This window comes from Panulirus ornatus, chromosome 59 (assembly GCF_036320965.1).
Source record: "Panulirus ornatus isolate Po-2019 chromosome 59, ASM3632096v1, whole genome shotgun sequence".
Classification (NCBI taxonomy): Eukaryota; Metazoa; Arthropoda; class Malacostraca; order Decapoda; family Palinuridae; genus Panulirus; species Panulirus ornatus.
The window spans coordinates 2,775,124-2,787,897 of NC_092282.1; the positions used below are offsets into that span (position 1 = coordinate 2,775,124).

Here is a 12,774-nt window from a genome sequence, read left to right on the forward strand (position 1 = left end):
GATACCAATGCAGCAAACTGATGATATCATCATTATTACCATCCTTACTATCACTATAATGATTATAATCATCATCATAATCATTTTCTTCATACGCATAAGCAAGGAAGCGACAAAAGCAGATGACTGAGCCTGAGAGGAAAAATTCCTCACTTGGCTCCTTGCTCTGTTCCTTCTTTTGGAAACTATATATACATACAGGAAGGGAGGATTTTCAGCTACCCACTCCCACCTCTTTTAGTCACCTTCTATGACATGCAAGGAGTATGTGGGCATTATTCTTTCTACCCTATCCCAGGGATATTATCATCAATACTATCATTATCATTATTATTATCATTATTATCATTATTATTAAAATCATTATTATCATCATCATTGTTTCTATATCCACATATTACTCATAATTTGCAAAAAGGCTATGAACCCCATTTTCCATAACCCTGAACTTAAGAAAGCAAAGACTAAACTTGCACTTAAAAAGAGTCTATCAACTTTCATGCATTTTATCAGAATCTTACCTGTTTGGCGGCAGAGACAAGTGTGGAAGATGTTGTACGTCGAGCAAGAAGGTCTTGATAATAATTAGAAGGTAATGCAGCTTTTAAAGGAGCTACTTGAGCATCTATCAGCAGTCGCCAAACCTTACCCTATAACATAAATATGTGAGAATTATTCATACTAAATTATCACATACGCTCTCAAAACCTTTAGTCTACAGGAGTGATGCATACTGTAACTGCACATCATAAATTACAATATTACTTCAAATACCAACTTTTGTAATAAAGGATCCCCCACTTTATCAATGAAACCTTAATGTTTTTAGATGACCCAATTGTGAATCAAGCTGTCACAATTAATCATAACCTAAAAATCAGCAGAGATGTTTTACCAAAAATAAAATATTATCCTTTAGATTAAATCTACAATACTATAAGAACTTGTTTAAATTTTTTATCAGATCCTTTATAAATCTACATTTGTTCATAAGAGAGGATCTCTAAAAAGATCTATATGAAATTTTGTGCCAACAATCAAATTTCAGCAGATCTATGGTAGTTTCATGAAATGCCTTAAAACCCATTACAAAACAATTACATGAGTTCTCCAGTTATCTTCCAACCATGGCATACAAAAAGATTTCACAATAAACTACGAAGTGTAAACAAAATTGAGCAGTATGTGCTCCCCAGCGATGAGAACCCCAATGATCCACATGACAATCTATATATATATATTTTTTCTTTCATACTATTCGCCATATAAAAACAAGTGGTATCAAATTACACAATTCAAATTTTCTTTCACCCTCCAGCAGGTCAAGAAAATATTTATTACATAGAACATAAAAATGATCAGTAATCATTTTTTTTTGGTGTATAGAAAATAGAATTAGTTGGTAGAAAGCAGTAAGTAGAAATATCAGGCAGGAGCATTAAGTAAACGCCGTCAGTAGGTACATTGGGTAGGAGTCTCTGTAAACAATGTACCAGAGTTGCCCACTGAAAGTGGCCTGTTAAGGGTGAGGCACTAAAGACTAAGCAGCAGCAATGGAGTTCACTAGTTAAGGAAACACTATTACCGTGGTCACCCTCTTAAGGAAGTTCCAAGTGGAACATGCATCACAGATATAGATAGATACAGACTGTAAAATATGAGAAAAAATGCATGGTATTTAACAAATGCCTCATAAAACTATGCTGTCATGCTAATGACTATAATGACTGAAAAAGTGTATATACGTTTGTACTCTTAGACTGATGTAAAAGAAACTGAAGAAATAAACTGACGGGAGGAGCAAACATGGATGAGCACATATATTTCTATGGAAGATATTACCTCAAAAAAGACAGAAATCAAGAAAACAGCATTAAAAACTATAAATCATGGCAAATATCATACGATCAACATTGGCAACAAAAACCAATATGCAAAGCTAACCTTATACTGATATGGAATACCTCCCCGAATCAGGTACTTGAGCTCTGTGCAGTGTGGGAGCTCCTTCGCACTTGTTCCAGCCAAGAAGCTCTCCCACTTGTTCTCCCATGAACCCCCATTATGCTGCAATAAAACATCAAGATTATAATACATTAAAGGGTTAGAAGGAACACACATACATAATGTATGCATCATTGTTTACTACATAAAATGGATTTTGACTTCTGATTTATTCATTCTTAAAATTAGACATGAGAAGCCCAGGAAATTACAGTACTCAGCGCCTCCCCAGGCCTCAGACTTATGAACATCTGCATGGAAAATCTTCCAAATGATCAACCAAAGAGGCTTCATAACCAGTAATGGACTCTGACATACAATGCTTACAGGACATAATCATATCTATAAATTCACTAGGTAATCTCATGCCTTCATCAAAAAAACAAGCAACAGACAGCATTTGCCCAAGTGCATCAAATTAATAGTAGTGATGGAAAGAAAATGTCCTCAGTTTATTGTGACTGTGCTCAAAAATTAGTCTTTCACAAATCAAAATTTTTTTAGTCTGACAGAGAGGTACATAAATTAGTATTCTTAACAACCAGGCAGATAATCTTTATGCATAGTTGGAGCCAATTGGTCATTCTCTAACATAAACTGCAGAGTCCCTCAGACACTACTATGATTGGGGCAACTTCCAAGATACACTAGCAAATGCTTGCCATTAGATATCGACTATCCACAAGGGTCAACTACGGTACTGGCAAATCTTTATAAACAGTATTCTCTAAGAGCTGGAAAATCTGCATAGCACAAGACTGCCTAACATGTTCCATATGATGCATTAAGTCACAGGAAATTTAGGTAGCAATCAAGTTAGCGCCAGAACCTCCAAGACTCATTCTATATGCCATGACACAAGCATTTCATCACACCAAAATTTGACATGTATATCTTAAGGTCACTTCAATTGTTAAAAGATGTGCTCATCTAAAGTGTATCTCTCATTTTTAGCATGAATACAAGACACATACACATGTACGAGGCAAGAGAACAGAAACAAGATGGTCTGGGGTTACTAAGGGTTCATGTCACAACAGTAAATGATCCAGAAGCCAGGGAAAGAACTAGAAGAGAAAACAGCTCTAACGGATGACCTAAAATATGGGTTCCAATCAATTCATCATCATCAAATAACACCAGAACCCCTTTTAAGGGCTGCTGCAGCTTCAACACTGCACTACAATCCTATTAAAGAGATGCTTCACTGCACTTAAAAGAAAATGCTTGCCCACAAGTCTGTATCCATTCATATATTAACATGAGTGAAATCAAACAAATCTATACTTAAGTGGGTTATTATCTCAAAGTTATTGAAGTCTTTGATAGCAATGAATACCTGTATCAAATCACTCATTACCCTTGCTCTTTTTAAAGCTTAATGAATTGAATTTGTTTTGTCAGCTCTCACAGGATTTGTTACTCAGTCCAGGAATCATCTTGGTAGCTTACTCTCTCCAAATTATCAAAACTAAAAATAATGTCCAAAATGGGGACACACTAATAATTTGGAAAGAATGAGGGCAAAATCCCTTGGCTTGAATCCAAATTTTCTTTTTTAGCCCTTTTTACGTCTGTGTATTGCTTATTAGGATATAGGTCAGCAAAGATTATTACATCAAAGTCCTTTTCCTTATTTATCTTTCACAGCTCAACATAATTCATAGTGTAGATCTGTTGCAGATTTATTTGCTAACTTGGTATCATCTGAGAATTCTAATTCTGAGAAAGAGAACCAGTCCAAAAATTATCCCTGTGGCACACCACTTCTTATATATAACCATTCTGAGGTTAGACCATTAATCACTACTCTTTGTTTACAGCCAGTCAACCAATTTCCTAGTTACCAAAGTACAATCAAGCTATTCCATGTGAAAACTTTTGTTAGCAACCTTTGATGCAGAACTTTAAAGAATGCATTAAAATCTAAATTGATGATATTAACAACTGTTAATAATGGAATCTGAATATGATATATATATATATGTACAGAAAGGATGGCTGCATAAAAGGAAAAGCATACATAAATGGAAATTTAACATGAGACATCTTGCTGGCTTGTGGGAGATGGCATAAGGGACATGTGTACATAGTGTCTTCATTACTGGTACGTCAAATTTATAATAAACAAACATAACTAAAGACCCTATATCAAGTTCATAATATGCTATCTTTATTGGGTAAGTTTCCATCTTAGTATGAGTTTATTGGGTAACTTTCCATCTTAGTATGAGCAAAATGTTAATAATTTACACTAAGAGTATCTATATTTTACAATAAGAGTATCTTTATTGGAAGAGTCACAACCTGGCTCAAATTTGGTGAGGCCTTAGTACTTATTTCAGGCATCCACCATGATGGGTATTGTGAATTCAGAGTGGCATGTGTCTATAATATCTTATTCAGACCAGTAGGAAGCATGTTTCAACTTTGTCAAACAGACAATGATACATACATCACAATCATGAATTTGTTTACCTGCACTTGATGAGCTAGGGCCTGAGACTGTTTCCGGAGATAACAAGCTCTCGATTGTAAACTGCTATCATCAGGAGCTGTGATGCAGAATCCATATTCATCAAACTCTCTACCTTTATTTTGTATCACCCTGCAAAATTTCAAGTTTAATAAAAATAAAAGTAATTGGATGAGGCACGAATTTCACAAAGAAAATATTTACATATCCATAAATAATATCTATATCTACTATGCTTAGTCGCTGTCTCCCCGCCAAGGAGACGGATGAAAGAATGGCCCAACCCACCCACATACACATGTATAGACATAAATGCCCACACATGCACATATTCATACCTATGTAGTGCAACGTATACATACATATACATATACATGCATGTACATATTCATACTTGCTGCCTTCATCAATTCCCATCACCACCCCACCACACATGATATGCCCCCCTCGCCTTTATTTTGTATCACTCTGCAAAATTTCAAGTTTAATAAAAATAAAAGTTATTGGATGAGGCATGAATTTCCCAAAGAAAATATTTACATATCCATAAATAATATCTATATTCATTATACTTAGTCGCTGTCTCCCCGCCAAGGAAACAGATGAAAGAATGGCCCAACTCGCCCACATACACGTGTATATACATAAACGCCCACACACACACATATACATACCTATACATTGCAATGTATACATACATATATATATATATATACACACACATGTACATATTCATACTTGCTGCCTTCATCCATTCCCATTGCCACCCTGCCACACATGAAATGCCCCCCCCCCCACATTTGTTCACATTCAGTCTCTAGCTGTCATGTGTAATGCACCAAAACCACCCTTTCCACATCCAGGCCCCACAAAACTTTCCATGGTTTACCCTAGACGCTTCACATGCCCTGGTTCAATCCATTGACAGCATGTCCACTCTGGTATACCACATCGTTCCAATTCACTCTATTCCTTACAAGCCTTTCACCGTGTATGTTCAGGCCCCAATCGCTCAAAATTTGTTTCAATCCATCCTTCCACCTCCAATTTGGCCTTCCACTTCTCCTCGTTCCCTCCACCTCTGACACATATATATAAATATATATATATATATATATATATATATATATATATATATATATATATATATATATATATATATATATATATATATTTTTTTTTTTTTTTTTTTTTTTTTTTATACTTTGTCGCTGTCTCCCGCGTTTGCGAGGTAGCGCAAGGAAACAGACGAAAGAAATGGCCCAACCCCCCCCCCATACACATGTACATACACACGTCCACACACGCAAATATACATACCTACACAGCTTTCCATGGTTTACCCCAGACGCTTCACATGCCTTGATTCAATCCACTGACAGCACGTCAACCCCTGTATACCACATCGCTCCAATTCACTCTATTTCTTGCCCTCCTTTCACCCTCCTGCATGTTCAGGCCCCGATCACACAAAATCTTTTCACTCCATCTTTCCACCTCCAATTTGGTCTCCCTCTTCTCCTCGTTCCCTCCACCTCCGACACATATATCCTCTTGGTCAATCTCTCCTCACTCATTCTCTCCATGTGCCCAAACCATTTCAAAACACCCTCTTCTGCTCTCTCAACCACGCTCTTTTTATTTCCACACATCTCTCTTACCCTTACGTTACTTACTCGATCAAACCACCTCACACCACACATTGTCCTCAAACATCTCATTTCCAGCACATCCATCCTCCTACGCACAACTCTATCCATAGCCCACGCCTCGCAACCATACAACATTGTTGGAACTACTATTCCTTCAAACATACCCATTTTTGCTTTCCGAGATAATGTTCTCGACTTCCACACATTTTTCAAGGCTCCCAAAATTTTCGCCCCCTCCCCCACCCTATGATCCACTTCCGCTTCCATGGTTCCATCCGCTGACAGATCCACTCCCAGATATCTAAAACACTTCACTTCCTCCAGCCTTCTCTCCATTCAAACTCACCTCCCAATTGACTTGACCCTCACCCCTACTGTACCTAATAACCTTGCTCTTATTCACATTTACTCTCAACTTTCTTCTTCCACACACTTTACCAAACTCAGTCACCAGCTTCTGCAGTTTCTCACATGAATCAGCCACCAGCGCTGTATCATCAGCGAACAACAACTGACTCACTTCCCAAGCTCTCTCATCCCCAACAGACTTCATACTTGCCCCTCTTTCCAGGACTCTTGCATTTACCTCCCTTACAACCCCATCCATAAACAAATTAAACAACCATGGAGACATCACACACCCCTGCCGCAAACCTACATTCATGCAATTCTGAATTTGACATTTTCTCAGTTACACCAAGCACTGCTAAATATCAGAGCTGAAGATAAATCAACATACATGGAATATGCCATAAATTTTATATCTTTATTGGTTTCAAGTAACTGAAACAGTCTGCTGCTAATCATATAATTAAAGAAAAAATTAAATTTTCTAAGGCATAAGAATTCACCAAAACAGACAAGTGAAATGTCAAAATTATACAGAAAAAATAAAGAATACAAGGCTTCTTTCATGACTATACCGGTCAATAAGTCACTAAACATGCAGGGGAAACCACAGAAAGATATGTGAGGCCTGATTGTGAATAAACAGCTCTGGTTTCTGTGAATTATACAGAACAGCTAGAAAGTGAATAGGGGCAAATAAGGCCATTTCTTCATTAGATATTTGTGCTGCTTTGCTAACACAAGAAATGATGAACATCTATGCAAAAATACATCTGGAAGGAATGAAATTCAAAATATTTGAGGGCTTTCAATGCACCTGAGATCTGGTGAGCCATGAGCTTCTACTACATCTTGCAACAGCTGGGAAACAATGGAAGGATCATGCTGGGTTGCCTGAGGAGAATGTAGCTCATTCAGCAGCAACAAATATTTACTTTGGATTTGGTAGAACTTGGCTTCCCATTCACTAGACTCTCTGAAATGAAAGAGGGAGGATTCAAAACTAAACAAATCTAATAGGAAGACTGCAAAATTATTAGCAACCTGTTGGAAAGCCTTTTCTTATACTCTACAAAGATAAGACTTTAGTCTGCAACTTTCCTTATAACCTGCATATTTCTCACATCATACAATCTTTAACTCTTGAATCATTAAAGATTTAATGGACAAACTGTCTGAGTTCACTTGGCAAATTTCTTTCTTTTGCATCAAGGCAAATAATAGTGAACAACTATGCCAGATATTTCATACTTTCATACATTTTAACAGCATTAAAAAAGTAATACTGATATCAAATCAAAGCTTACTAAATCAAAACTAGTCAATGGGCCCAAATACATCGATGTCTATCATCTATATCTCTGATGCCTCATCCCACCCGAAACTCCCTCAATGGGGTGGCCATGGCAATAGAGTCTACATAATAGTGAACTCCAGAACAGCTTCTTAGCCTTTTGTGCCTCACTCTTAACAGTTCCTACTGACTATTACTTAACGCTCCTGCCTTATGTTCCTACCTATTACTTCTACCTAATGAAATATGGGATATTACATTGACCATGACCACCCTGCTATAATAAAGATCTTATGTTTACACAGCATCAGTGATGATTTACAAACATTACATACCAGTATATCAAGGGATTTTTTGTTGTTGTCAGCAATGAAAGTACCAGAGTGGTATCCATTAATGAATGCTGTAAGGAATCAATAATGCCAATAATGTGTAATGCTCATGATACTGTGAAAACATCAGAATCAGTAAAAGAGGGGCATATAATACTGAAAAATTTTGAAGCATTAAATATACAAAGAATATTCTAACACAATGCAGATAAAAGCAAGAGCGGAAACTCAATGGAGAACAAGGTTGGATGGGGAGAGTTTTACACATTTCAATATATAAGTAGTACTTTCATCATGTACAATAAACATGGGAGCTATCATCCAAGCATAGTAAAATATATTTTGCATGTATGGAAGCTATAATCCAAGCATAACTTGCACAGTAAAACATATTTTCCAATCACTAAGCCACAAGAAACTATGATAGAGTTTCCAAAAAATGGAAGTTAAATTTGAAGAGATGATGGCATATGAAATGACCTAATTGACTGTAGTGGTCAATAAAGTAAAGGACAAAGTAGTGAAATGATACAAGGACACAGGGAGAAAAATGACTGAATGAGGCATAGTAATACACTGAAAGATGCAGAGCAAGACTAAGGGTGTGGCAGATGGCAGAGGCTGGAAATAAAAAATATTAGAGACATCTCATTGGAAAAATCCACAGACACATGCAGAGACCATGAGAAATGGAAGAGGTATTGCATGTTACCAAAATGTAAATTGGGAGGGAGCACATAAGGCAGAAAATTCATTGACAATAAATTGCTAAGTGGCATACGTAATTAACTTCTGTTCCCTCTCTGATGCATATTTTCTGAGGAGATTCAGTTCCAGGATTTCTTTATTTAAAAAGGTATTCTGGCATCTGTAAGCTTCTAGGGCATCTTTAAGAGCATCTTCCTGTGTATTGGATGTCTGTGTTGATTGAGTAGCTGTATCTATTGTCTTGAATGTTGGCATCAGAGGAAGAGATACTGGTCGATAACGTGAAGCATTTTCATCTACTTGGTGAGTTAGGCTGACTATAGCCTTATCCTTAGCCTGAAACAATAAACTATGGTTCAATAAGTTTTCTAAGTATGCCATTTCTAATGCAAAAATGTAAAAATGAGCTAACTACAAAACTAAACATCCTCCTACAGTATTCTATTCTATGTAAATATACAGTTGGGATAAATACTCTTTCATACAAGATTCTTGCACACTGTACACTTAAATTCACCAAAGCTTTCAGTGCACCTCTATTTTTTTTCTCCTGCATAATTCTATTCTCAATTTCTATATTCCCACTACAATCCTTACAGAACTCTATTCCCATGTATTTAACTCATCTCAAACCTCTAGTTCCTCTCTACTTAAAAGTGATGCTACACCGTGAATTCCCAATTCTTTCAAAACTGTTTTTATTCTAACATACATTCACTTTCAGAATTCTCATCTCACTTGCAGTGCACTATCAAAGCTATCCACTCCATTCAACTCTTCCAATAATTCAGCCAGGGGCACAGCATCATCTGTATACAATTCACATGGCAGCTACCATTCTGTTTCTTCCGAAGATTTAGCTATCACCCCATCTCATTCATTCGCATAATGTATCATACAAAAAAACACTGAAAAAAAGGTGACATCAAACGGTATTGATGCACTCCCACATTTCTTTCAAACCATTCACCCATACCACCACTTATTCTTATTTGTTACTAGTATTCTCCCATTATAAAACCCAAATTTCAAATCTAATCATGATAAGAAGTGGAACATCACAGAATTAAGCATAAAACAGCTAAATCATCCATACCTCAATAAGACAATAAAGCATTGACAGCTTTTCTTTAAGATGCTCCTGGTGTGACTGAGCATCAGATAGCTGTTCTGTAAGCCGAGCTATATCGTTTGTCAACTTCTGATTGTCATGTTCCAAATTCACAATGTGGCGGTCCTTTCCTCGTAATATCTCAAGAACATGACTGTCTGTCAGATCACTTCGGTCTAAACTTATCCTGCAATTAGTCATGGTTTCTAATAATCAGTGATTACTTTGTGTAAAAACTATGACTAAAAACTGACAAACAACTATGCTGTAGAACACTTTAGTACACAAACAAAACAATAAAAATTCCAAAACAAATGGACAACCTTGTCTATGCCAGCCTGGAAAGGCCAGTCTTACATTTTTTGTTTGCCCCTTTTTTCCTTTCCACTAACTAATTCTTAGAAAAACTGCAAGTACTTTGATTTCCCTTGTAAGCCATGATATACACCAAAATCTCATAAATACTTCTTCAAATTCAAGTTCTAAAATTTGCATATTAGCCCATACACTGCATTTATGGCACAATAATCAATGATTTCCTACCTCATTCCTATTTATTTTTATATGTTTTACTCTGCTTCTTCATGTCATCATTCAAATCTGTTTTAAAGGTTCCCTTAGTCATTTATCTGGTTGTTAAATTTCAATAAACCTCAGCACAATCTCCAACAACCACAAATGAAAAATACAACCTCTTTATCTCAGCTGAAGTAACAAGAAGTTTAAGGAAACTGTGTTTTTCCCTCTACCTGTCATATACTTAATAACAAATTTCATTTATGGTACTCTTCCCATAATATTTTGATGCTTTTAATCAAATCCACATATTGAATCAACACATCAAATACGTTTATCAAATTTGTATCCCTGAACCTTGTTTTATATTCCCATATACAGCATACAACACAAGAGAACTTAAAATTACAGCTTCCTCTTCTTGGAGCATCTACCTTTTAATGGATCTGATAAATGCTTATGCTTCACATTTCTTAATTTCATATTTACATGAATACATGGACTTACAGTGTGGCTTTTTCCTGCTGCAAAGCATCAAGTTCCTTCTGCAGCAGATCTATAACTTCTCGAGAAGCCTGATATTCATCTTGAGTGGCAGTAAGGTCTTCCTTGGCTGACGTTAGCTCTCCACGAAGCTAACAAACACAGACTATACTGTACACTTTATAAATGAGTTTAACATGCTGATTTCTCTTGAAATACCAGATATCAAGAAAATCATATAAAGGGTTAATGTTTATTATAATAAAACAATGAAAAATAAACAATTACAGATAAAGTTTACTGCATCTTTTATAACTAAACCATGTTACAAGCCAGTTAACAGAAACAAAATTACTTCAGCTCAGTTGAAACATGAACAACAAAGGGTTATAAACATTACATAATATGTACGTTTTCAAACTGAACATTTAAAAGTACCTCTTCACATTTTTTGCATGTAACCTTGGAATGTAGGCTCGGAACATCAACCCCATCTTTTCCTTCTAGAGATGCAGGTCGACGCCCACGAAATGAGCTACGAAGCTTTCGTCCAAGATTTCCGAAACTCAGATCATCACTAGGAGAACCAAGGGAACTATGTTGTGCTGCTTGAGGACTAGATGGAGATCTAGGAGCTGAAGAGAATGAATAGGTTGGTAAAAAAAAATTTGAATCTTGAGCCCTTCCCACAACATTTTCCAAGTAAAGTGATATGTATTCTTTAATGGCAATCTTTCACAAAGAGAGATCCTCTACAAAATGTTAACTTCATTAAACATATACTATTCAAGAGGAGCAAACATTCTTTAAAAATCAGTAAAAGTATAGGCTTTCCAATCAATCATCTGTCAGACTGATATGTTTTATTTACATAAGGCTGAGAGAAGAGAAACATATGTCAGAGAATTCCCAAGGATGGGCAATAACAAAAGGTGGTTGTAAAGTAAATGGCAAAGGAATACAACTAAAGCCATATAAAGGATCACAAAATGAAACTCATAGAAATTAATTCAAACTTATCTCTCAAGTAGAGTAGTATTAAATGGATGCAGGGAATTTATGCAATCTTCATAAACTTACAGAATGTACCTCAAACACTGCAGTTTTCTAATTTTCTCTTATCTATTGAAAAATTGTAAGATAAGGTTTAGCTGCAAGCCTATTTCAATTCAATGGTCACAAAGATACCACAGTTTACTTACATTCACTATTATTCTTAAATATCTTTCGCTGAGTATTTGGCAGCAAATTTGACAGGACTAGTCGAGCATCTGATAATGCAGATGGAGAACGAGGAGGTATATCACCCTTCCCAGTATCACTTGGCCGTGTCATTGGCATCATAAGGTCATGGTGAGGATCTGGAGTGGGAACAGGACTACTTCTGTCATCTTGGAGTAACCCTGAGTCTGGACGCTATAATTCAAAAAGAACATCAGTGGGAAATATTCTTAAAAAAATGGGTATAATATACTGTATATCAAAATAAATTATCTAAACAAAAGCTTATAACACTTTTCACTTCAGTTGCATGTGAAGTTGTACCAATTTACACTGATTAGTTTTGCTGTATATCAATAAAATATAAAATATTTTGAAGAGGTGCAGCTGAAGAGGAGGAAAGAAACCACATAGCTGGCTAGATATAATACAGTAATTCACTATGAAAAGGAGTCTGCAAGGTAATTGTAGGTGGAGGAAGGAGGGCAGTGCTGTACTAAATATCATCCAACCATCCTGGAATTTTAAGTCAACTGTTTTCTACCAATAAGACATAAATTAGTAAGCATGTGCAATGTACAATAATCTTAATTTTCTATCATCTTTGACTCCCCTATTACACATCAATA

General features: G+C 36.0%; 1 protein-coding gene across 2 annotated transcripts in view; it reads right to left on the bottom strand.

Annotated features, from left to right (window-relative positions):
- LOC139767128 (TBC1 domain family member 2B-like) overlaps positions 1 to 12,774 on the bottom strand; it is a 168,233-nt gene that overhangs the window by 153,129 nt on the left and 2,330 nt on the right. For both annotated transcript variants that reach the window (XM_071696139.1, XM_071696138.1), the window contains exons 3-11: positions 12,127 to 12,340; positions 11,363 to 11,559; positions 10,949 to 11,076; positions 9,911 to 10,112; positions 8,888 to 9,150; positions 7,298 to 7,456; positions 4,483 to 4,612; positions 1,945 to 2,067; positions 522 to 650 (exon numbers count right to left, since the gene is read on the bottom strand). In XM_071696139.1, coding sequence (XP_071552240.1) covers positions 522 to 650; positions 1,945 to 2,067; positions 4,483 to 4,612; positions 7,298 to 7,456; positions 8,888 to 9,150; positions 9,911 to 10,112; positions 10,949 to 11,076; positions 11,363 to 11,559; positions 12,127 to 12,340 — 1,545 coding nt within the window. The remainder of the gene's footprint in view (positions 1 to 521; positions 651 to 1,944; positions 2,068 to 4,482; positions 4,613 to 7,297; positions 7,457 to 8,887; positions 9,151 to 9,910; positions 10,113 to 10,948; positions 11,077 to 11,362; positions 11,560 to 12,126; positions 12,341 to 12,774) is intronic.